At 52.7% G+C, this 24,720-nt stretch overlaps 2 protein-coding genes and 1 long non-coding RNA gene across 6 annotated transcripts; 2 read left to right on the top strand and 1 right to left on the bottom strand.

The window, feature by feature from the left end:
• The first annotated feature begins 280 nt into the window (after positions 1-280).
• Positions 281-12,324, top strand: MYCBPAP (MYCBP associated protein). Of its 3 annotated transcripts, XM_083874559.1 has the most exons (19): positions 281-375; positions 1,010-1,134; positions 2,049-2,196; positions 2,298-2,401; positions 2,890-3,061; positions 3,386-3,501; positions 4,179-4,329; positions 4,510-4,625; positions 5,329-5,429; positions 5,968-6,079; positions 6,421-6,610; positions 7,126-7,313; positions 7,865-8,011; positions 8,178-8,459; positions 9,253-9,374; positions 10,104-10,219; positions 10,686-10,789; positions 10,980-11,192; positions 11,665-12,324. In XM_083874559.1, the coding sequence occupies exons 1-19, from the start codon at positions 330-332 to the stop codon at positions 11,728-11,730; spliced, it is 2,619 nt and encodes an 872-aa protein (XP_083730685.1). In that variant the 5' UTR covers positions 281-329; the 3' UTR covers positions 11,731-12,324. The 3 variants fall into 3 exon arrangements, 2 of the variants coding, with proteins under 2 accessions (XP_083730685.1, XP_083730686.1); XR_014591350.1 differs by lacking the exon at positions 11,665-12,324 and having other exon boundaries at positions 10,691-10,789; positions 10,980-11,093; XM_083874560.1 differs by lacking the exons at positions 10,980-11,192; positions 11,665-12,324 and having other exon boundaries at positions 10,691-10,825.
• Positions 9,414-16,735, bottom strand: LOC310916769. Its single transcript, XR_014591351.1, has 3 exons — positions 16,058-16,735; positions 13,387-13,486; positions 9,414-10,258 (listed from the first exon to the last, which is right to left on the bottom strand). It is a non-coding gene; the product is annotated as an uncharacterized lncRNA (long non-coding RNA).
• On the top strand, positions 13,514-24,451 carry EPN3 (epsin 3). Of its 2 annotated transcripts, none has more exons than XM_083874561.1 (10): positions 13,514-13,597; positions 18,049-18,704; positions 19,056-19,174; positions 20,786-20,869; positions 21,153-21,257; positions 21,358-21,442; positions 21,691-22,002; positions 22,857-22,958; positions 23,330-23,551; positions 23,676-24,451. In XM_083874561.1, the coding sequence occupies exons 2-10, from the start codon at positions 18,134-18,136 to the stop codon at positions 23,993-23,995; spliced, it is 1,920 nt and encodes a 639-aa protein (XP_083730687.1). In that variant the 5' UTR covers positions 13,514-13,597; positions 18,049-18,133; the 3' UTR covers positions 23,996-24,451. The 2 variants fall into 2 exon arrangements, with proteins under 2 accessions (XP_083730687.1, XP_083730688.1); XM_083874562.1 differs by lacking the exon at positions 13,514-13,597 and adding an exon at positions 15,669-15,705.
• Positions 24,452-24,720: the final 269 nt, after the last annotated feature.

Here is a 24,720-nt window from a genome sequence, read left to right as displayed (position 1 = left end):
TGCAGGCCAGGCCCCTGTATCGCGGTGTCCTGAGGGGCGGTGTCCCGGCGCCCTGGTGTTTCTAGTCGCCTAGTGTCCCGTGTCGCCGGTGTCCGGGTATCCTGGAGTCCCAATGTCCTCAGTGTCCCGATGTCCCGCTGTGTCGCTGTGTCCCCTTGCCCGCGGTGGTGTCGCAGCCCCATGTGGGCCGGCAGGCGGCGCATGCGCACGGCATGAGCGGTCCCGCGGGGGCCCGGCAGGGGGCGCTGTCCCGCGGGGCCCGCGCGCTCTATCGCGACCTGTCGCGACGTGAGGCGGGGCCGGGACAGGGACGGGGACAGGACAGGGACATGGCGTCGCGGCGGGGGAGCTGGTCCGGGGCCCGGAGTCCCCCTGGTACGGAGCGGAGCAGGGCGCGGCTGCGCGGCCGGGCTGGGCCGGGCCTGAGGCCTCGGCGGGGCCGCGGTTGAAGCGGCCGGAACCAGCCCCTTCCCCATCCAGTGACCTCCTGTCATTATTGTAAATTTTTTTTAAAAAGGAGCAGGTTCCAGTGGGAGGGACGTGCAGGTTAAGGGAGAACAGCCCCGCGTGGGATCCCCTGAGCTCGGCCTGGCCCGGCCCTGCCCGGGTTTGGTATTTCAGGGCTGTTCTGCCCCTGAGCAGCTCCTGAAATTCGGTGTTTGTTACCCGAGTCCTGCTGGGTCAGCGCAGGGGATCCGTGTGCTTGCACCTGCAGCTGGAGCTGGAAAATTCTCAACAACGTGTTGTTCCACCTGCAGGGATCTGTATTTTATTTGCATTCATCTTTACCCGTTGTCTCTCATCTAGAATAAAGTGTGAGACAGTTCACTCCCACTTGACCGACTTTGGTCTTTGCAGCTTCTCAGAGGTTGATTTTTTTCAATTGCAAGAGATGCTGAATTTAATTGTTCTGTGCAACCTTAAAGAGAAATAATCCCAAAACATAGTTTAGCTGGAAATCATTACCCAGCATTGGGAGACTGAAGAATTCTCTTCAACTGTTTTTTAGGCAGGAAGGAAGAGTCTTTGGGACAGTCCCATTCAACAATTGCAGAAGAGCCTGAGGCTGTTCCATATGTTCTGGACGGAGAGGACATCCAGGCACTTGAAATTAAGGTGGAGGACCTGAAGAAAGTATGTATGAGTATTTTTACTGCTAGAAACAGCTGTGTTAACTGACACTCTTCTTTTGTGGGGTTAACAGAAGGTGATGCCCATTTACTTAAGCCAAAACTCTTTGCTGCAGCTGAGTTCTCATGCTATTATCTGTCAGGCTTTTTATCATGATAAAATGTCACTTCATCACATTCAGTTGCTAAAAGTAAAGGATTGTAAGTGCCTGTACAGTCCTTCCAAATGGAAGGATAAGTCATGTGCTTCTTCAATATTACATCTTCAACTTTCTGATCTAATAAGACCTGTGAGTTGTTTAGTAGCTCTCATGGCTTTCCTTCTGAAACTCGGGTCACATGTGTGAGTGGAAGCATTTGAGTGACACAGCAGCAGAAATCTCTTAGGAAAGAGATTTAAAACTGTCCTTTTGTGCCCCTATTATAAACCAAGATCCAGCAGAATAAGGCAGTAACTGAGTTGGTATCTGCACAGCTGTGAAAGGTGTCTTGTAGGAGAAGAACCATAGAAGATTTGGCTTAGAAAGGACCTTAGAACTCATCTATTTCCACCCCCTGTGCCATGAGCAGGGACACCTTCCACTATTCCAAGTTGTTTGAATCCTCATCCAGCCTGGCCTTGGACACTGCTGGGGATGGGGCAGCCAGAGCTTCTCTGGGCACCCTGTGTCAGGGCCTCACCACCCTCCCAGGCAGAACTTTTCCTAATATGTAATCTAAACCTACTCTTCTACTTTGAATCCATTCCTTCATTGTCCTGTTGTTAAATGTCCATGTGAAAAGTCCCTGTCCAGGTCTGTCAGGACCCTTACAGGATCTGTACTGATATGACTACTGTGTGTATCCTGAAAGGATCAGATGGAATAAAGGTGAGTCAGTGTGTACCTAACTGCACTGTGACTGTTTTGTTTCCTGAAGCTTCATGCTCCACGCCTTCCCATTTATGCTGGGACAATTCCAATCCAGAAGCATTACCTGGTCCGAAAATCCCGACCCAAGGAGGTGACACATCTCGTAGCACGTCCTGTTCCCCTCCGGCGACCCAAGGGACCACTGACTTTTCCTGGTAGGCTTCAGCTTCACATTTTACCTCTGGGGTTTGTTTTTGCTAAGCCAAACTTCAGTGACCTGGACCTGGGGTTGAGTATTTTTATATGTGTGATGTAGGACCAAGGCATCTTGAAGATGGCTGTGGAGAGATCCTCCCTCATCACATTTTGGGAAGTCTCCAGGATTTAAGGAAGGAAGCCTTGGCCAGAGGAAACACCCGGGTTGGTTTGTAGAATTAGGAAAATGCTGCTGCGTGGCACTTTTCCAGAGGTAGAGTGTGGTGCCTACAGTACCTTTCAATGTTTTCCAGCACCTATCAGGAGCAGGGCAGGCCTGAGGTGTGGTTTTCCCAGCCTCGTCACACTCTGGGGGAGGGCTTGCCTTTGGAGAAACTGCACCAGCAGGTTTTGGAGTCCTGTATGCAGGACCAGGTCATGGAGGGAACAATTACACAGGCTTCCTCTGCCCTCTGTGCCCTGCTGGTGGTGTCAGAGGAGAGTTGGTGTTGCAGCAATGCCATTGCTGGAGTCTCATTATTCAGATAAATACTTCCATTGTATCTGAGTATGTCCCTACTGCCCAGGTTTCCTTCCCCTCAAATTGCTAATGTAACAGTGCTGTCAATCTGAAGAATTCTTCTCTTCTCCCTTCTCCTATTCCTGTTTTGGTGTTCATGGAGAGGTTCATTTAATGTTTAATTTCTCATCAGCTAGCAGATGCTATTAAGATTCCTCATCCAGATGTTACTGCAGCAGCTGTAAAAGAGGAACATGGAAGAGAGAAAGAAAAGGCACATCAGGCCAAACTAGCAGAGCACAAAGCCTTCCAGAACTGGAGGCATCATATGGCAATGAGGAAAAAGCAGGAGAAACACCTAGGAGGTGAGAAAAGCTAAGGAGGTCTCATTCTGTGAAATTCTGTTTGCAGGTGGAGAAGTTTGATGTCCCCACACCAAACTGCAGTGGTTATTGCCCACCAGGGTTAATCCTATTGCCATTGCAGTCTGATTCCCTGTTCCCAGAGCTCCCACTCTGCTCATGCTGGTGGCTCTGGATGTGATGGGAAGGTGAGCTGGTGGCTCTGGCTGGGGAGAGGACAGTGGATGTGGCAGGGAACAGTTTAAGTGGGTTACAGATGAACAATAACCGTGGCAAAGGGTGTGCCTGGAAGTGCAGCACCAACAATGTGATGTTTTTTATTTATAGAAATTCTTCACAAACCAGAGAATGAGTTGCTGATGAACATGTCGGACGATTACAGGCAAATCCAGGAAGAACGTGACCTCATTGACCGGAGTCTCCCTGCCCTGTTTCCTGGAAAGGTGAGAGCCTCACTTCCTGTGTGTCCTGATTGTGCTGCTCTTGCGAAACAGCACAGACACTGTTCCAAGTAGGTCTCTGAAGTGCTGTCAGGAGATGTTTATCAAAGCTACTCTGAATCCTTTAGCTTAGTGTCTGAGCAGAGCTTTCAGGGACATGAAAAATAAAAACCTGAATTGTGCTATCCATACCAGTCAGGGGAAAATGGTCATGAGCAAGTGGCATTTCATGATTCTCACCAAAGACTGTTGTGCCCTGGGAAGTGGCATGGGAGCTTGTCACAATAGCTGTTCCAGGGGCAGAAAGATCTGCTGGCTTCAGGCCTGGATTTTAGTGATTGCCATGAAAAAAAAGGCATGGGTAAGGCAGGAGGGTTATGGGAGTACCATCTTGAAATCCTTTTTTCACATTTATAGCACTATCAAGGAATTCACATTTGTGTGAGGCTTTATTTTAATATCATTCAACTTTCACATGCACTAAGATAGAAGAAAGTTCTTTGTCTTTGTCAGCAGCCTCACAAAAATTTTGGCTTGCTCTGCAGAAAGAGATAATTCATAGACTTTTTAAATGCTCATATAGTCAAGGTTAGACCTCTTCTTTTTTGCTTCAAGTGCCTGTGAAAATAGCAGGTTGCTGCACAACTCTGTGTCAGTGGGAGCCTTGTTTCCCACCCTAGGGATACCGAATGGGAGGAGAGTTCTGGAACCTTCCGGAGCAAATTGGGGATGAGCTCACCGGGCTGACTCTGACCCTGACCCGTACAGAATGTGGGCACCCAGAGCCAATCACTCATGTGGGAAAACCCCAAACTGTCCAGAGGGAAACAGGTAAGGGAACACTGCAGACAGGTGATTCTGAAGAAATGAGGTACAAGTGTGGAAGGAGAAGCTGCTTTCCTGTTGAGCCTCCTCTTTAAAACATTACAAGGCCAAAGTTTGGCAGGGAATGAAATTTGATTAGGCATGTGGGTGTGTTGAGAGTGAGCTCTTCTATGGGTATTTCCACAGGTCTGAAGTCTCCAAAGAGGATTCCTTGCCACCTAAACTGGGATAAGAGTCTTTTCCTGAAACAGCGACGGCAGGAGCTAAAATCTCTCCTAGAGGAGCTGGGCTTTTATAAGCCGGTAAGACCAGAGGAACAAGCACATTATTTGTGTCTCTTGTCAGGTGCTGTAGAGTAACAAAATTGCCAGCAGTTGGATCTGAAAGAAGCATTAGGAAACTAAAACTTGGTCCCACAGTGCTTTTCTTGGAAGTTCCCACATTTCCAAAGGGCCACACCTATGAAAGAGTTGTCTGACCTACTGAATGTTCCATGGAGTGTTCCATGGAGCGGTCTAGGAGCCTCAGAATAGGACCCCAAACCAGCAGCATGCAGCTGCCAGGACCTAGGCAAAGAAAAACCTGCCAAGTACTGGTGCAGGACTTTGATTTAGTGCCATGGGGCAGAGCGAAGAGATCTTTACCCATGTGGAAGACACACTCTGAAATAATCTCCTGAAGGCAGGTGGCCCCTCCTCCTACAAACAGAACAAACCTCACTTTCTTGTGTTTGAAACCTGTCTCTGAGGGTGAGAAACGTGTGAAGGACATTTTTTTAATGCATCATTGCTAGTGGGGGATGCAGTCATCTAGGATTCTTGGGAATCTCAGAATTGGTTCTTTCCCGTGTCCTTGAATATTCTTCGGATGCCTCTAAAAACCATTGTAGGAGCAAGATATCCCAGCTTCACTTCACTTGACTGAGTTGATGCATTTGTCTGGTGTTTTAATGTCTTTTCTATGTAAAAGAGCAACTGTGAGTTGGTCATTTCTGTGTCTGTCCAGGATCTGGAAGGACTGGAGGTGATTGGGAGAGGGCAGCCTTTCACATCTGTCTCAGCTAAGGCTTTTCAACGTACTGCCATTTCTGAAGAGATTGAGACCCTGTAAGTTTTACTCTGTGGCATACTTTATGGCAAAATAAAGAATTTTGGGTGTGCACCCCAGTCTGTGAGGATATCCTTAGCTGTTCTTTTCCAGAATGGAAACAAGTCTCCCCTGGGACACAAGAAAAGGCATATTCTTATAATCACCAGATTTAGGAGCCTTTGTGCCTTGGGGCCTTGTGTCTAAGGAGCAAGAATCAGAGAAAAGTTTTGTTGAGGCTTTTCCTCCAGTCTTTACTCTGTGTGGCTTCAGAGCTTACATCAGGCAGGGTGGGATTCCACTCTCAATTACCTCCATTTGATTGTCTTTTTCAGACAGGTCTCATTCTTTAATATTCTAACTGTCCTATTCTCTTTTACAGTGACATGTAGCTAGATGGGTTCACCACATCTGCAGGGCTCTGTCCCTAAAGAAATTACTGTGTGAGAAAACATTAAATGGGATTATTTATTACAGGGTCTTGTAAATCATCCCTGTTTCTCCCCTCTCTGGGAGTGAATTTCACTCCATGAAAATGCTGGCTTTTGTTTTCTTTAGCAGTGACCCCTTAGGTGACTCCTTCGTTGCGGTTCCAGAAACTGAAGAGGTTCCATCTTTAGTTTTCTGTGGCCAGCCTGCTCGTTGGATCAAGGGCGTCACTACTTCCAGGGTAATTGTGAGATTTTAATTGTTTAGTCAAGCTAAGCCTATTTGAGTTCCCAAGTCACTGTTGTACAATAAGTGTCATTCCAAGGCCACAGAATGGGGGACTTATTCTGAACATAATAGAGTATCCCTGTGTTTGCTCCAGAGAGATGTAGGAACAGAAGGGCTCTAGTTGTGATGTGAGGTTCAGATTCCCAGGCTTCCTCTGTATAATGGCCACTTCTTTGGACCTGTTTTACAAGTTCTCCTACCAAGGCTCAACCCTTTATTTGAGCTGTGACTTCATGCAGGATAAATCCTGCCAGATACAGTAGAAATTGTTATCTTTTTTCCTCTTCCTTGTAGAAAGAGATTGGCCTTGCTGCCCGGATCACCTTTGAGGCTCTGGCTTGTGAGAAGGCTGAAAGCTTCCTGACAGTGATCAATGATGGAAAAGCTGCCATTTGGTACCACTGGATGAGACGGCCCCAGAAGATCCCCTTCAGACAGACCAGGGAGAGGAGGATGCCTTGTTTTTACTTTGATACCAGGCCAGGTATGAGACCTGCTGGTCTCCAAGACCTTTGTACCTCAAGCAGAGAGCAGGAATTTGGGAGTTACCTGGGATGTGGAGTCTGACTAATGGCAGAGCACTGCTGGATGATTTCTCCTGAGGAAGCCAGCCTGGGTGTCAGAGCTGACTCACCCCTAAAGAGCTGTGCAAGGCAGATCTCTCTCCTGGAACTTAAGGGAAAGGAGGTTGCTTCTCCTGAGTGTACATGGGTGAACTATTGAGAAGTGAATAATTTTCTGATGGCAAATGGGGCATAATCTCCTGGAGAGAAAACTGAGCTTGCTGTAGAAGGAGAGTGCAATGGGAATAAACCAGTTCAGGAACGTAGGGACTGAGAATAAATCTGGAAGGAGAATGAAGTGGCTGAAGTGTGATAAGCAGCTGAACTATGGGAAAGAGTGTCCTAGAGAGATAAGGACACTTGGGGTGGTGTTGGAAAAGGGTCAGGTTAACCAGGTGGCTTCTTGCAGACCAATGCATTTTCTCTCTTATTTCAGGTGTAATTTTGCCTGGAGAAACTCGGAGGTTCTCCTTTATTTTTAAGTCAGAGAGAGCAGGCATTTTCAGTGAGCCCTGGGAATTTAGGACACATCCTCTGTTATTAGGAGGAGCTCTGATTCAGGTGACCCTTTGGGGAGTTGCTGTGTATGAAGATAAACTGGCTGACTTCAGAGAGAAACTGGAGGTAACCAAGCATGTAGCTGGGTAACTGAGCTTTGAACTTTATATGCAAATAGAGGATAAGGGTGGAAGTGGACAACGTGGTATTTTTATTGTTGTGGAATTACTGCTGAGAGTGAGATTTACAGAATGCACAGACTCGAGCAGGTTTGTTAAATGACATGAGGAACTCTGCAGTCTCTTGTAATGTTGTTACTAAAGACGTGACTGTGTTTCCTAAAGTGTTCACACTGGTCCTTTAAAGAATGAAATTTCTGTTGGTAATTAATTTCATTAGTTACTTAGTGGGAAGGGGATTGACTGCTGTACACTATGGTAGCAGTTAAAGTATAAATTGAAAATTACACTATGCTTTGAAAAGTATAGTTTCGGGGGAGGATTTGTAGAGTTTATTTGAAAAGCTGTTGGAAGTATTGCTCTGCTCAGCAGGTTTTGCAGTTGTTCATGTCCTTGTAACTCTGTCTAATGAATAGTGTGGTTACAGGTGGGACTGAATTTGTGTATTTGCATATGGAATGGGGACTCAGGCATGTTGTTCTTGTTGTGGTGCCCTAGAGTGAGCTGGCTGCTCGAGAAGGTGCTGCTATAGTGAAAGAGAGCTTGAATGAACTTCTGGACCAAATTCGGACACCCGAGCCCATCCCATCTCCTGTGGATTCCTGTGTCACAGAGGAAGAGCTGTTCCACAGGAAAAATCCCGAGGTGATGTTTGCTATTGGATGGACTGCACAACTGAAATCGTTGGGGAGGGCAGACCCATGGGGCTGCTGCATCCCTGGTGTTCTTCAGCTGCCATGGAGGCTTTGAGGGTTGGGTTTGAAGAGGGGAGGTGCAGCCTTCATGTTTAACTTTTTCCCCATTATCACAGTTGCATTATCAGCATCAAGTGGTAAAGCATCTGCATAAACTTTGGAGACAGCACCTGACTGTGCCTTCAGTCTTGGAGGAGGGAGTGCCCTTGGACCAGAGGAGCACTGCAGAGGGCATGGAGTACCAGGAGAGCACCTCAGAGCCTCCCTCTGTCCAGGGCAGCACCACTGAGCTCCCATGGGGGAAGTATACATTGGAGGAGTGTCCAAGAGAAAAGAGCATTGAGGAGGAAGAAGCAGGTCCTTCAGGATGGAACCTTTCCATTGAGGACTTTAAACAGGTGGTCACTTCTGTTCCCACAAGCTGGTGATGTGCCAATTCCCCTCCAAGCAGCCCAGCCTGCCCCAGTGTGAGCCCATCTAAAGGGCTGCTGCCAATGTGCTGGGAGATTTACTGGGAGATTTGAGAGATTTACTGTGTGTGTTGGTTCTGCTGACCACACCCTCAGGGCTCTTGTAAAGAGATTCCCGAGAGACTTTGTGTGAAGAAGAAAAGAGAACCACACAATATAATAGATATTTTAAGCTCTTCCCTCCTTAGCTTTCTGTCATCCCACGATTGAACGTGGAGGGAAGGCTGGTCTTGCAGCCTCCTGTGGCTCCCCCAAGGGCTCTTGTCCTTGGAGAGTCCTTCCTATTCATCAGAGAACTAAGGGGGCACTCATGACAGGCTGTGGATAAAGTACAGACCTCCCTAGATGAAAGCAAGAGTGCTTTGGATTCAGTCAGTGGTTTTTCTGTTGTGCTCTCTTGGAAATCTCTCTGTTACTTTTATAACTAAGCTTTACTAGGGAGCCTTCTAGCTTGATAGAATCCTTGTTTCCTAGCACACCTGAAGTTGCAGAGGGGTTTAGTATCAGTCTGGTGGGAGAATCTGGGATTGTTCCACAGATCTTGGGTACCTTGGCCATATCCTGGCTGTGTAGGAAGCCCCATTTGGGTGTTTAAGTGCCCAGTGCAGCCTGTTTTCAGACTGGTGTCCAGGAAAACAGCTATGGGCTGCTCCACTGAGCTCAGGGACTGGGAATAAAGACTTAGAAGTGCTCCACGGCCCCTGTGTATTTTCTCTCACAGGCTATAATGTCAATCCCTGGGGAGGAGGAGCAGGAAGAGGCACTGACCCAGCTCAATAAGGCAGCTCTGGAGCTGTGTGTTGAACAGAGACCAACCCAGTCAGACCTTCTGTATCCGCTCTGGTGGGTTACCTTTGCAAGGAAAAGCTTGTGAAAACATTGTGTGATCAAGAGCCTCAGCCAGCTCTGTTGCAAGTGTTGTGATTCAGAGTGCACATAATTATACAAGGTCTAGAAGTCATCTTTACACTCTGGTTTTTTATAGCTTAATTGTAGCAGCTGTCTAGGACCTAAATGCCTTTTTTTTTTTTTCTGGAGATAAGTTTAGATTAAATGCATGTAATTTTGGAGAGTGTACAAGATTATTTCTGGCAAGATTATTCCAGTCTGTATTTATGAAACCTTTGGGTATTTTCTGTATCCTTTTACTCAGATAACTGTCTCCTCCCTCATACAGTCTCTCTGTTATTTGCTCAGGCTTTCAGACTGTAAACAAATTAACAGCTTTGAGTTGCTTCTAAATTAGAAGGATGCAGGTTCTTCTTGGGAAGCACAGAGCAGGTTGATTTACCAACATGTGTCACGTTGGAGAGCAGACCTAGTTTCACAGTCATATTTATGGGTTCCTGGGAGCCTGTTGATTTGCAAACCATTGAGACCTCAGAGGGATCTAACACGAGGAAGGCAATTCAGCATCCCCCTGCACAGAGATTTAGACAGTGGGTGCTGTTTTGTTGGTTTAGTTGCACAGGGCAGCTGTTGGCTATAAGGTGCCTTCACTCCTGGGCACAGGGTCAAACAAGGTGGCAGTTGCTGCATTGTCTCCCTTCTGATCCTGAATCATTTTCTCAGCCTCCAGCTGTGGCGTGGAGCAATTGATGACCTGGTGAGTCACTCTCTGAGGCTCAGATCCCTGCTTGGTTTGATGAAGGAGGACCCCTATGCAGAAGGTGTTCCAGAGGAAACAGGTAAATGGTGATTTTAGCACAGCAGCTGTTTTCTGTGGGCTGTTGGAAATATAAAAAAAACGTGATGAATTTGAACTGAAATGTCAATTTCAACATGTCTCCCTGAGGAAAAAGCATCAGGAAAAAACTGGCAGATTGTGTGACAGTCACAATACTAATTGGGATCTGTGGTTTGGCATCAGTAAAAAAACACCCCCACAAAAAAGCCTTGTAATTCAGCTAGATCTAGCCATGGTTTTCACACAGACTGACCCAGCAAACACTGCCTCAATGAGACCTCTTCATTCCTTATTTAAACAAAAAACTCTTCAAGGTATTGTTTTTCAGTTCAGTACCTCTCAGATTAATAAAAGAGGAAAATATACTACAAAAATCACACATTCCCACTGTGCTAGTGCAGTGGGCTGGACTTCTTGGATGTGTGGATGCTTTTGGTTAATTTAAATCCTTTCTTTTGTCGAGGAAGTAAAGAAAGGAGCAAAAAAAGGAGGAAAGGAAGCTACTAAGAAAGAAGAGAAAAAGGATAAAGAAGGCAAAAAAAGTAGAGGGACATCAGGGAAGGAGAAAGTGGTAGGTGTTGTGATGCTTGATGAATCCTGAGTGCTGGGCACAGTGTGATCCATCCTGAGGTTGTGTATCCCAAGTTTGAGCTGATTTCCAGCCCAGTGAAAGAGGTGCTGCTGCTGGGAGATGCATCTTGAAGCAGTGTGAGCAGTGTCCTGACCTGTGTCCCTTTTTTCCTTGGTCTGTCCCTGCTTAGGATCTCTCAGGCAGCAGAAAGCTGAAAGCAAAAGATGAGAAGCAGGTATCTTCCACTTCAGTGCAGGACGTGAAAGGAGAAGCAGAGTCTGTCAAAGCAGGAGATGAGGAGCAAAAGGGGAAAGAGGAAGCTGCAGCTGCAGATGGGGCAGAACCTGCTCAGGAGGAGGTGGACATTTCACTTGGAAACTACAGGGAAAAGCTCTACATTGAAGTGAGTCTGATGAAAGCTTGTATCATTGTCTTGGTTTTCTTCTTGTAAGCCACACTGAGGCTCAGGGGGAGAGGCAAGCATTTTGTTAAACTCAGAAAACTGGCAGACATAAAAGTCCCTTGTGCTGCAGCCAGGTAAGTGTGAAATCCAAATTAATTTGTTTCAGCCTCGAATCTGTTAGCAGAAATCCAGCCATCACACAGCCACATGCGGGACTCGTATCTGGGATGTCTTTAGCATTGCTTGCAGACTCTGGAGGGATCAGCTGAATTAATTGTACCTCAGATAATGTTAAACACACTTCATAGCCAAGGAAGTTATTACTAGAGCTCTGTTAGCAGCAGGCTGCCACTTCTGTGTGGTTGTGTGTGTGCCCATATGAAAATGTACCTCAGAAACCATCTCTGTCAGTCTCAGCCTCAGGATTTCTTCATGTGTTTTCACTGCAACTGTCTTCTCTGAATTTCTGTAGGTTTACGGGCTGCTGGATTCAATGGTGAGTGAAATGGTGTCTTTATTTGAGGATCTAAAGCAGTAACATGCTCTGAAGTGGAGTGAAGCCCTTTGTATGTAGAAATAGGCTTGCTTTAAAATAAATAAATAAATAAATAACCATATTTACACTGATGGAGTGGAGAGTTCTTTCTGAAGTGACTCAGTGATTACAAATACTGGGCTGCCTCTCTTCTGACACACTGTGATGTGAGACTATTGCTAGATCATCTGTTACTGCTACAGCTGATGCTTGCCAAGAAGAGACAAGGCAAGAAGTATCACCACTTCAGAAAATGTTAAGACTGGAAAATACTGGTATTTCTGCTAAAGGAGAATTAAAAGTGCCAGTTAACATGAGGTGTGTTCTTTGTGTCTTGATTGTGCTTGGCTAGCAGGTGAGTGAGCAGGGTGTTCTTGTACTTATGAATACTGGTACCAGGAAGGTGGACAAATCCATCCTGTTTTTTTAATCATATTTTTGACAGCTTGTCCAGTCTCCCCTTGGGACTTGTGAACAGGAGGCTTTTCTGAGGCATTCTGGATCCCAGTAAAAACACTTTCAATGGGTGTGCCACCCTGACAGGTTTTGCACTCAGGGATTTCCTTCTTGTGCTGATCTTGCCATCTCTTTCCATTGAGCTCCACATATCCATGTCCCATTCTGAGCCAGGTGTTACATGCTTCCTTCCAAGACTAATCACTCTTAAATGAGTGAAATTTGTGCTATAAAACTTGTGGTAAGGCCTCATGTTAGAGCCACCCCTCCTGTCTGTCCATCTGCCTGTGTGTCTGGGCTCATCACCATTCCCCATCTGTGTGCATCACTGCTGGAATGGGGCTTTTTGTGGAGGAGTCCCAGGCCTGAGTGTGGCACATTGGACTTTACTTGGAGCAAGTTCCAAGGCAGAGTGAGCTCTGTGTGGGGTCTGTCTTAGCCTGGTGTCAGTAAGTGCCACCTTCCTGCTAAAGCAGCTGGACAGCATTCCCTAGGAAGGCTTTGGCCCTGCAGAGCAATGCTGTCAGTGTGGATCATTAATTTGGGATGGTCACCTCACTGGAGCTCTCAGGCAGCAGAGGCCTGTCCATGCTGAGTGTCACTCAGCCATGAGCTCAGTGGCTCCAGGTGTGTCCCTTGGGCATGTGCCCCTGTCCCTGGGCTGGCACCACTTGGAGCTGCACATGTAGTGTGAAATGATTGCTCCTCCTGTTGAATTGGTGTCTTCTGTTTTCTCATTTTAACTCCTGTGCTGTCCCTGGGGAGAGGATCTGTTCCTCCCCTTGGCTCCCAGCAGTACCATGGCAAAGCACAGCTTGTTTTTTTCATTGGCCAGGTGAGGCTCCTCATCTTTTGAGATGTTTGCTCTTTGTGGGGTGTGGGGAAACATTTTGGCTTCTGTAGCAGCAGGAGCCTCCTCTGGCTTAGCGGGCACAGACCCACAAAGGGAATGTCTCTGCTCAGCATTCCTGGAGTGAGAATTTCAGCAACATTTTGAGAATTAGGAGGAAAAAGGCCTGAAGTTGGGGTGTGTCTCACAGGCTCTGACAATAGCTCCTGCCTTCCTGGAGATGATTATCAGCTTGTGAATCTGCCCAGCTCAAACTGCTCAAGCCATCTGTTTCTAGGAGAGAGGGAGTCTGCACGTTCTAGAGGCAACGTGATTATCTGAGAGGCAGGAATCCTTTCCTTTGGTAGCTTTACCTTAAAGGATGGCAAAGCCAATCCACGTCTCCATGGATCCATGTCTTCAGTCCAGCCTATTGAAACCAGGCTCCATGTGTTCATCTACCCACAGGAAAATCTGTTAATACAACACCAGTAGATGAAAGTTTTACATCAGTCATGTACAATGGAAGAATGTCCTGTGCTGGCATCTTCCCTTCTGAGGGAGAAGTCTGGTGGCAGAGGGCAGGTGGGTGCCATATGAGTTCTGCAAAGGAGAACAAAACCTAATAATCTATAGTCTAATAGTGAATAGTCTAATTTCTTGTCTTTTTTTTTTTTTGTTTGTCATAAATATTGCCAGGGCTTCTTCCAGCTTCAGACAAGAGTGTCCTCAGGGGACAAGGTACAAGCAGCACGCAGGAAGGGATGTGCTGGGCCAACAACTGTGATACTCTGCTGTCTGGCTGCTGCAGCTTTTTGTGAACCAGCTGCTTTTTTTTTTTACCCTTTTGCATTGATTTGTGGAAGTAACAGGACAAGAACTGCAGTGGAATTAGAGCTGGCTTCCACGGAGCAGCTTTAGAAACATATACCTCTTATTTACAGGAGCAGTGTAAGGTGTGGGCTCTGTCCTTGGCACAGAACCCTTCAGGGCTGTCAGCTCTGCAGGACCCTGTAGGGCTGAGTCCTTGCAGCCAGGCAAGGAAATTATTCCTTCTCCTCTCCCAAACGTGGGTATTATTTGCATTAGTGTTAATAATTTGTCTTGTGTTTGCTAAATAACCAAGTTGACCGACCTTCCTGGCCTTGGGAGTTGCATTTCCAAACCCCACCCCCCATGTGAGTGGGGCCTGAAGACACCATCACCACCAGAGAGGATGGGAAGAGGGGGGATTGCAGGAAAATGGTGCAAGCAGAAGGTGACAGCATTTCCAGAGGTTTCTCAGTGGCAGAGGGGGTCTGGGTGAGCAGTCAGGCTCTACTGAGGGCAAGCAGTGGTTTCCTGGGTCCTGTATCTAAAATGTGTGGGTTTGGGCCTCCCAGAAAAGAACCCCCACATTTGTACAGCTCCAAAAACACCTCCTGGGGTTTTTTTCCCCATGGAGAGGTTCACTTTGCTTATAAAAAAATACTGCCTGGAGAAAGGCAAGTTGTCTGCCTCACCATCTGACTCTGTGAAGCAGGAGCATTGGGAATGGAAGAAGAGGAAAGCTTGGAGCTTGGGCTGCCATGGAGAACGCCTGCCACTCCCCGGGCTGGGATGTTTTTGGGCTGCAGAAAGACATCCCTGCAGAGCGTTTGGATGCTGGAGATGCTCTTTTCCCACACTGCAGTTGGAACTGGGACTAGGCTTTGCAGATCTCAGCAGCCTGACCTGACATCCCCAACAAGCTCAGGCTGAAAAAGCTTTCAGCCTGAGCTTGTTGGGGATGTCAGGTCAGGCTGCTGAGATCTGCAAAGCCCCCAGAGGCACAAGGGCTCCCCCAGACCCAAAGCAGGACCCTGGGGGAAGGTGGGTCTCAGCTCTGCCCTTCGTGGAAGGCATGACCCCCCTCCCACCCCAGAATGCCTCAGCACCCCTGAGGTGCCTTCCATCATGAAAAATGTCAGCGATATTAAAAAGATTCTATGCATCCATAATAGCTGAAGGGCTGTCAGTGATTAAAATGGAAAGCAGAGGCCGGGAGAGAGGGGGTGGCATTGAGATGATCGAGAGACATGACTTATTTTGTCATGTCATCTGATGCCTCCCTCTCTCCCCCCAGCCAGGAGCTGTTCAGAGCAGGGGAAGAACCCTCTCCAAATTTAGATCCTTAAAAAAAAAAAAAAAAAAAAAAGGAATCCAAATTTCGAGCGTGGCCTTGGGTAGCAGAGAGGGAGCAGCGTGGTGGGGAGGGAGGTCGACATGCCTCGGAGCTTCTTCTTCCGCGCCCGGGGACGTGGATTTCTGTCTAAAAATAATGGGGTGGAGGAGGGAATAAAAAAAAAAAAAAAAAAAAAAAAAAAAAGGGAATACAGGCGCGCAGGCAGCAGCGAGCAGCGCCTGGCTGGCTGCCAGAGAAGGGGCAGTGACTGAGCATTTACAGCATCCCCGCCTCCCGCATGCGGCGGGGCAGGGGCTCGGCGCCGCATCCCCCGCGGCCGCTCCGGTACCGCACCGCCCTGCGCCGCTCCGCACCGCTCCGGGGGGGCCCCAGCGCCTCTGGCGGTGCCCGGGCAGCCCCCAAGGGGTTAAACCGGGACCTGCCGCCGGGACCTGCCCAGCCTGCCCGGCAACTCGGCGGCGCGCAGCAGGAGCGCCCGGGCGGCTGCGGCCGCCTCCAGCCCGCGCTCACCGGCGGCGGCACCGCGCAGGTAACCGGGGCTGCGGGCCCCGCTCCGGGAGGCGCTCGGTGGGGGGCGGGGGGAAGGTTCTGGACGCCGGAGCACCGGGGGATGGCGGGTCCCGGCGGGCGGCTCGGTGCTGTGACGCCTCCCGGGCCGGGCGGGAGCGGGAGCGGGAGCCGTTCCCTGCTGCTCCCCCCATGGCGGTCACTGCTCCTCTCAGCCCTGCACCTGATTAAGGATGGAGCTCTAATCCCCCCACTCCCCCAGCCCCCCCATCCCTCCCGCTCCCCCCCGGGCCGTTCCCCTCGCCCCCTCGCCCCCCCCGCAGCCCCCGGGGAGGCGATGGGGACCTGGCCCCGCAGCCGTGTCCTTCTCCCACCTGGCCACCTCTCGGTCAAGGTCACTGCAGTAATTCCATATGAGCTGCTGGGTGCTGCCGCCTTATCTCCCACACGGCTTCTGTTTCACCGCCTTTATATTCCAGGGAGGGGGGGGATGATAATTGTGTTTGATAAACCCACAGCTCTTAACCCCACTGGCAGCTCCAGCCCTGATTACGTTCCTCTCATCCCTCCCCGAGCCCGTGCTTCCCATCTCTTTCCATTCACACTTCCCAGGCCATCTCAGGGCGGGCAAAGTCCAGCTGGGCTCAGGTTTCTGGCCAGCATGAGCAATGCCGGGAGCCAGCCACTGCACCTGGGGTTTGTCCAGCTGGGAAACCTATTGGAGGCGGAAAGAACCATCCTGCCTCCTCCTCGGTGTGTTTGCCGGTGCTTTCCAGGCTGGTGGCACCTTTGGAAAACCTGCCTTTATCTCCACCTTGTTGGGTGTTGGTGGAAAGCAGAGCATGGAGGACTTTGGTGTCCCGGAGGTGTTTCGGTGCCAGGCGGGCCGTGGCCTGGCCTCTGTGCCGTGGGCTGTCCAAAGGCCGGGCTGCATTGCGAAAGGGAACCGTGTGCAGGGAAGGTCTCAGGAGAAACTTCATCAGTGCCAGGCTCCTCTCTGACTCACGGGAGATGTTGCTGGCAGAGCTGTGGGGTGCCTGGCTGCTGGCCCACAGGAGCAGGAGGTGCTGGACTGGTCGCACGGGTTGTGTGGGAGCGTGGTGGGCGCCGTGCACAGCTTGTGGGCACATCAGCACGGCCTGGCACAGCTCTGGGGGGATGGAGTGGTGTCCTGAGCTGGGAGAGGGCTGGATGTGGTGCCCTCTGCAGCTGCAGTCCAGGGAGGTACCGGCACCCCAGGAGGGTGATGGGATGGACACTGATAACTGCTGTGTGCAGACTGCTGTGTGGGGGAGATACTCCTCTGCTCGCACGTGTTATCTTGGATGGAGGAAAAATTACCAGTGAGTTTTGTCTCAGCTCCCCAGTCCTGTGGTGCAGCCCTGCCCAGGACAAGGCAGCTCCAGGCAGCCTCTGCCTCTCCCTCAGTTTGGGCCTCTGACAAAACAAAGGTGAACAGTGTTTTCTCACCATGCAGGGAGAAGGTGAGGATTTAGGACCGGCATGGAGCAGGGCACAGCGCTGTGACTGTGCTCATGTGAAGACAGGTCCAGACTGCCCCACATCATTGCACCTGTGTCAGTGCAGTGCATCCCAAGGACAGACATTGCCTGTGGGGAGGTACCAGAGCAGCTCCCAGCCATGCCAAACCCTGCAGCTCTGCATCTAGGCCCAGAGGAGGCTCAGACAGCTTGGGGTTTTGGTGAGAGAGGCATTGCATTATCCATCCTGGCTAACTTGGCACTGGCTGTTAGCACCCTGAATTCGCCAGCCTCTTGCAGGAGCAAAATTACCGAATTTGCTGGGAAAACCTGCCTGAGCAGCTGCCAGCACTAGTGAGTCGCGATAGGCTCTGACTCATGACGAGGTTTTGGGTTTGCACGATGCAGCCTTGACAGCACTGACAGCCTTGGGCTGACAACTGGGACAAGCAGGGCTGTGTGCAGGTAGTGCATCTGGGGGTACAGGGGAACTCCTGGCTGCACAAGGGCTGGGAGGGTCTGAAATCAGCTTTGCCAGGACAGCTGAGCTGAGGCAGACAGGATCTGGAGGAGGGAGCTGCCATTTTCAGATGGTTATTTTAGAAGCAGAATGCAGGGTAGAATCTCCAAATGTTGCTGAATCCAGAGTCAAAACTTGTGGTGGCTCTGCAGTGCTGGGCATCGCTTGCCATGAGATTTCTTTTCCCTTTGAGCATCCTGTGTGTCCAAGTTTGTGAGCCGTGGCAGCCTGGCAACGTGCACCTGATGTCCCTGTGATGGTCCCACCTTTGACAAGTGTCCCTGGTGCCAACCGAGGGCTCTGGGGATGTGTCTTGGTGGCTGGGGTGATGCTGAGGTCTCAGTGTCACTGTTCCCTGCTGCAGGTGCTGGTGAGGCTGCGGCCGTGCTCACTCATCCCTTCCCCACCATTCCCACCTGCCACCAGCAGGTCTCCAGCACGACACAGCCATGACGACCTCAGCGCTGCGCCGGCAGGTGAAGAACATCGTGCACAACTACTCAGAGGCGGAGATCAAGGTGCGGGAGGCCACCTCCAATGATCCCTGGGGACCTCCCAGCTCCCTGATGTCGGAGATCGCCGACCTCACCTTCAACACGGTGGCTTTCGCCGAGGTCATGGGCATGATCTGGCGGCGGCTGAACGACAGCGGCAAGAACTGGCGTCACGTCTACAAAGCCCTCACCCTCCTGGACTACCTCATCAAAACCGGCTCCGAGAAGGTGACCCACCAGTGCCGGGAGAACCTCTACACCATCCAGACGCTGAAGGACTTCCAGTACGTGGACCGTGACGGCAAGGACCAGGGCATCAACATCCGGGAGAAGGTGAAGCAGGTGATGGCTCTGCTGAAGGACGAGGAGCGGCTGAAGCAGGAACGGGCACACGCGCTGCAGACCAAGGAGCGCATGGCCCTGGAGGGGATGGGCAGTGGCAGCCACCAGGTCACCTACGGCCGCCGGGCGTCGCCCTATGGTGAAGATTACAGCCGGGCACGGGGCTCACCCTCCTCATTCAACTGTGAGTGTTACTGGAGGATGGCTCAGGGTCACTCGGGGGAGGAAGGCGTTGCATGTGGTTTGCACCTGCTTGGTGCCCGTCATTCCTCTGCATCTTTTGAGATGGTGGTGGTGAAGCCCATCCTGCACCACAGGGCAGAGATTTGGCTGGGCCAGTGGTGGACCCCAGCAGCAGTGGCAGCTGGTGGTGCCTCCAGGCTCAAACACATGGCTTGTTTGAGGTAGGGAGCTCTTATGTCTGGCTACATCTCCTGGGGAGGCTGGGCATTGGGACAGAGGCCTGGAAACTGCTGACATGCTGCCGAAAATACCTCAGTCCTAATGCCACTCCTTTTCCTTTTTTATCTCCCAGCATCATCCTCATCCCCACGGTTTGCCTCTGACCTGGAGCAAGCACGGCCCCAGACAACAGGAGAGGAGGAACTGCAGCTGCAGCTGGCACTGGCCATGAGTCGGGAGGAGGCAGAGAAGGTAAAGTGGCCCTGCCTGTCCCGGGGTGCGAGGCATCTCCCTGTACCTTGCCTTATCTGTGAACACAGTGGGACAGTTCCCTCAGAAGAGACAGGATTTTGGGGGCTGCCTGAGGCTGGTGCATATACCTGTAACTGCACCAGGCTGCTCGCCAGATTTTGTCTGGCATCAAAATTGCCAGCAGGCAGATGGAGGCATGGGCTACCCTGCTCCCTGTTCTCAGAGAGGAGAGCACCAGGCTGGGATCTGTCCAACCTCCCAAACCCCAGGGTGAACTTGGGGGTGTCTTCTGGATTTGCCCCAACCCCCACCCCCCAACCTGGCTGCCCTCTTCTGCTGAGGACTTTTGGTCTAAGCTCCTCCATTTCTCTTGCCTACCCACAGAGGTTTTAGGAGACAAAGCCTTGCCCAGTGGTTTGTGTGGATGCAGGGCCAGCAGCACCCCTGGGGCAGGGGGCTCACTGCAAGCAGGTGCTCCATCCCACTGTCTGATGCTTTCAAACTGGGCCAGAAGGAGCACTGGGAAACAGCCCCAGGAGGAATTGAGCAAGTGAGCTCTTGTGCCCAGTGTGAAGCCACCTCAGGCTGTCCCCTCTCCTATCTGCTGGCCCCTTTTCCACCAAGGATGGATTATTTGCTCACTGGCAACCAGCTGGCACGGTGTGCACGAGCCTGTGGGTACAGCCAGTACACAAAAACAGAGGGACATGGGAACCAAGGAGCTGCATGGCCGGACTGGGGGGCATCCCCTGGAGCTGGCACCCAGCACCATGAGCTCAGTCCTGCTAGGGCAGGGGATGTGCTCTGGAGATGGTGCTTGTTGCTGCCAGTCTTGCCTGCCCGATGGAAGCTCTTTTGGAGGCAGAGCAGAGTGTATATCCCTATTTTTGTCCTGGAATGGGAGTATTTATAGCCTTCTCATACTGCTCCAATGAGCACTGCAGAAACACTCTCTGGAAAGTATTGCCTGTTTGTTGAAGTCCATCTGGGCTGCACATGCATGTGCACATGTGTGGGTGTCAGTGCACATGTGTGGGTGTCAACACACACACACACCCACCAGGGCACCCATTCCTAGCCCCCATGAGTCCCCACACTGCTGGAAAAGTGTCCTGGGGCAGTGATCAGGGCTACCATGGTGGTACAGGGACAGCCTCTCCCCAAAGTTTACTCAGGTCTAGGTGTGGGGCTGGCAGGAATCCCAAACTGAGGCTGGTCAGCGTCAAACCCTCTTCCTCAGCAGAATGCCAGGGCAAGGGGATGCCTAACTCATCCCCTCTCCTTTACTGGCTGCATCAGGGTCTTCAGAAACCTCCCAAGGGAGATGCTGACTGCCTAATTTAGGGTCATCCCAGCCTTAATCTGGTGGCTGGTGATGGGATCAGGGAAGGAGCTGGGTGGGGGCTGCAGGGGTCTGAGCAGGAGCTGGTTAGAGAGCACAGGGACACTGGGCTGGGGGTCTGCAGGCAAGGCCAGCTCTGGATGGGCACAGATGCTGAGCAGGCAGGCAAGGGGCCACAGGAATGGTGGTAGCAAGGAGAAGGACAACCTCCAAGCAGTCCTGTGAGCTGAGGGCGAGATGAAATGTCACCCAATTTCCTCTGTTGCCAGAAGCCACTTCCTCCACTTTCCAGTACAGACGAAGAAAGGCAATTGCAGCTCGCGCTCGCGCTGAGCAAAGAGGAGCACGAGAAGGTACCTGTGTCCTGCAGTCCTGGCGCTCTGCTCTCCTTGCACTTGGTCTTCTCTCTGTGGCACCAGAGCCTGAGACATCACCTTGCTCTGGTGCCCGCTTTGCTTTCGCTGCTCCAGGCTGTCTGCTGAGTGCTCTCCTGGGGGGCTCGGCCCTGGAGGAGCTGTCTGCTCAGCTGTCTGCTGGGACTTTTTGGGTGGCAGCTCCTGTGCTGGGTGTGTCTCCTGGAGAAGGTGCTGGCTTCAGGGTTGCTGAGCTCACAGGCCCCATCCCTTGTCCCCACAGGAAGTGAGGACTTGGCAGGGGGAGAACTCCCTGCAGCAGAGACCCGTGGAGGAGGCTGCCCCAGGCAGGGATGAAGAGCAAGAAGATAAGATGAAGAAAAGCCAGGTACAGCACTGGAGGCTGGGTGGCCACACAGGGATGATCCTGCAGGTCTGCCAGGCTCCTCTCACCTCTTTATTCCCTTTTATTCCCTTTCTGTCTGCAGTCCTCTATTCTGGAGCTGGCAGATATATTCGGGCCGGCGCCAGCCCCCTCCAGCCACACGTCTGCTGACCCATGGGATATGCCAGGTGAGAGCAACTTGCAGGCTGCCAAAATATGGGACAGTGGCAGAAAGTTGTCCCTTGCCTCCGTTCCTCCCCAGTCCCCAGGAGCTCAACAATGAGGGCCTCTCCCTTCTTCTCCCTCTGCTGCCTGCTCCATTATACTCCCAGGTGGTACTGCTGGAAGCCATGGTCCCCTGACCACATCCCCACCACCCAGCATTCCTCTGTACTCTGCATTGTTCTCTTCTCCCACAGTTTCCCTTTTTTTCCAGATATGAAACCCAAAGTGGAGTTGGCGGCCTCCGCCTGGACCGGTGCAGCGGATCCCTGGGTGCCAGTCCCAGACCCTGGTGGGGAACCCCTCTCCCAGGCCAGCACCTCATCCCAGCAAACCTCTGCTGGGCCCTGGGACTTTCCCCCCAGCACCACTGCAGCCTCTGACCCCTGGGGGAAGGCACCCATGTCTTCTGGCTTCCCTCCTGCAGACCCCTGGGGAACAGCATCCCCCCCAGCCCCCCAGGGCTCCGGCTCTACACCAGCTCCTGACCCTTGGGCTGCTGTGCCCGAGCAGCCTCCGACCCCTGGTAAGAGGCTCAAAGGACCTTTTGGCTTTGCTGAGGATTGAGGACAGCCTTGACCATCACTATCCTCCTGCAAGTGGGCATCTCTGGGTTCTCCTCCCTTCCTCCTTCAACCAAGTCCCCACCCTCCTGACCCTCAGCAGGACCTCTGCTCACCCCTCAGCATCCTGAAGACTTCAAGGAACTTTTTAGACTTTGTACAGAATAGGCTGATTTATTTACACAGCAGTCAATAGAGCCATCCCATGGGAGTGGGTGGCAGCCCCACACCTCTCCAGCAGCGGGGTGATGCTGTGTCCCATTAGTGATACTTATTTGCAAAACCCAAATGACACCTGTACACCCTGCCAGGACCAGACAGGACTGTTGCTGGTTGCAGCTGCCACGTTGCAGATGGGGAAACAGTGTAACAGCAGCCTGTGTTTCAAAGTTCAGTGCACTCCCAGTTCCTCCTTGGTGTTTCTTTCAGCCCTGTGCAGGTCCTGCATGTGTTGCTCCCAGTTTTGGGCCCTGGTGATGGTTGCCCAACCTGGTCTAGGGGCCAGTGCTGGTTGCTAAAGCATTCCTGCAGACCTGCCCCCTCCACCTGTCCCTGCTGGGGCTGGGAAAGGGACCTACTTGATGTGGGGTGACGGCTGCAAGCAGTAGGGGTGTCTTGGTCTGCAATGATCCCATGATCTAGCTCATCTAAGCCTTCCCCAGTGCACATCCCTGACCCCCAACCCCACGTCCTGCACTGTACCCCCTCTTCTCTGTCTCCTTGCAGGCAGCCACCCCTGCCTCTCTCCTGCCCTGCCATCTCCTGCCTCCCACCTCCCTGCTTGCTCCCCTCCTTGAGTGTCCCCTCTTCCCCCCAGCTCCAGGGGGGAACGCTTTTGATCCGTTTGCAAAGCCGCCCGAGCCGCCGGAGCAGGAGCCCTCGCAGCCGCCCTCCTCGGCCAAGTCCAGCAGCCCTGTGGGTAAGAGCTGGGAGTGGGCAGGTGGGACGGTGACCTGGCCCTGCCTGGGGCAGGGAGGCAGTTCTGGGGCTGCCCAGGGTGTGTGTAGCTGCTTGCTGGCATGGCCAAAGCTTGTTTCCACGGGCATGTGCTGTGGCCTCGGTCTGCCCCACAGCTGAGGGAGCAGCTCAAGTCTCTTCATGTAGCCATGTCTGCTGTCTCCCGTGGTGGCCTGGGGGATACTTGGGCAGGCCATACTGCAGGCTCAGCCCCACTGTGACCTGGGGTGAGACGTGTTGTCAGCCACCCTGTGCAGTGACAAGGGAGGATGCTGTCACCCCTGGTGTCTCCCAGCTGGCTCATGTGTCTCATCTCTCCTCCTTCCATCCCAGAGCCTGACCCCTTTGGCGACCTGTTCCCCAGCACCAGGCAGGATGGGGCAAAGAGCTTTGACCTTGCCAACCTGGCTGACTCCCTGCCTGAATCTGGCAAGGAGAGGAAGGACTGTAAAACCCCTGAGGCCTTCCTTGGCCCCGCCGCCTCCTCCCTGGTCAACCTGGACTCCCTGGTCGCCCCTACTCCGGCCGCCAAGACCCGCAACCCCTTTCTCTCGGGTAGGTGCTTGTTGTGGGGCTGCCGGCCAGGGCCTCCCCTGGGCTGGGCAGGAGAGAAGGAGGAGGAGGATGGGAAGGGCTGGGGGTGGCCTGGCTGTGCTGACATGTCCCATCTCCTCCCCAGGTCTGAGCACGCCGTCCCCCACTAACCCCTTCAGCCTCTCGGAGCAGCCAAAGCCGACGCTGAACCAGATGAGGACCAGCTCGCCAGTGCCCGGCCTGCCCGCCGGCCACCCCGCCAACTCCATGACCTACAGCGCGTCCCTGCCGCTGCCCCTCAGCAGCGTCCCCGCCGCCACCGCCGCCCTCCCCGCCTCCGCCAGTGCCTTCCCGCAGGCCGGCGCCTTCCCCGAACTCCCCAGCACCTTGCCACAGCCTCTACTGCCGCTGAGCGGCCCCCCGGCCCCGCCGTCTGCGCCCGGGGGGCTCAACCCCTTCCTCTGAACCCTCTGGACATGTGGACTTTGACCCCCTCCCCAGCTGTTACAATCCCCTTGATCTTTCCTTCCAGCGAGACTCGGGGGTTTGCTGAGCTGCAGGGGAGGGTGCCCTGACCCGGCCCCCTCCCCGTGCCCGCTGTGGGGGGCAGCCCGCATGAGCCCCCGTGTTTGATGGGCCACAGGGACCCTTCCCCTGCTGGGCCCGCGCGGGGGCTGTGGGGCCGGCTGGGGGCGGCCAGCATGAGCCGGGGCTCCACGGGCAGGAGGGAATCCCCCTGTCAGGGGCCATGGAGGAGGCCTTACAAAGGGCTGCGGGGGGAGCTCTGCTCAGCGGCCCGGGCGGGTGCATGGGGGGTCCGGCTGCTGGATGGACCCCCGGCGTGGTGGGCTCTGCGAGGATCCAGGGCAGCGCGGGGCCGGGCTTGGGTGGAAGCCGCGGGTCCTCCCACCCAGCGGGGTCCGCACTCCCTCGGCTGCTCCCCCTCTCCCCCGCCCCGCCCCGCCGCCCCCCGCCCGCTGCTGGGCGCCGCTCCGGGGGCGGGGGCGGCGGCGGCGGGGCTTGGGCGCTGCCACGGCGGCTGCGGGTGCCCGTGCGACAATAAACTGCGCTGAGCGACCCGGTGTGCGGCCCGTGCGACAGTTAATGCGCTGAGCGACACCCGGGGGCGGCGAGAACGGGGCGGGGCCAGGACAGGGAGGGGCGGGGCATCAATGGAGGCGGGGCTTCAC

The sequence above is a fragment of the Zosterops lateralis genome (genome assembly GCF_965231275.1).
Source record: "Zosterops lateralis genome assembly, chromosome: 18".
Taxonomy (NCBI): domain Eukaryota; kingdom Metazoa; phylum Chordata; class Aves; order Passeriformes; family Zosteropidae; genus Zosterops; species Zosterops lateralis.
The sequence above is the reverse complement of the archived record's forward strand: the minus strand, read 5'-3'. Positions and strand labels throughout refer to the sequence as shown.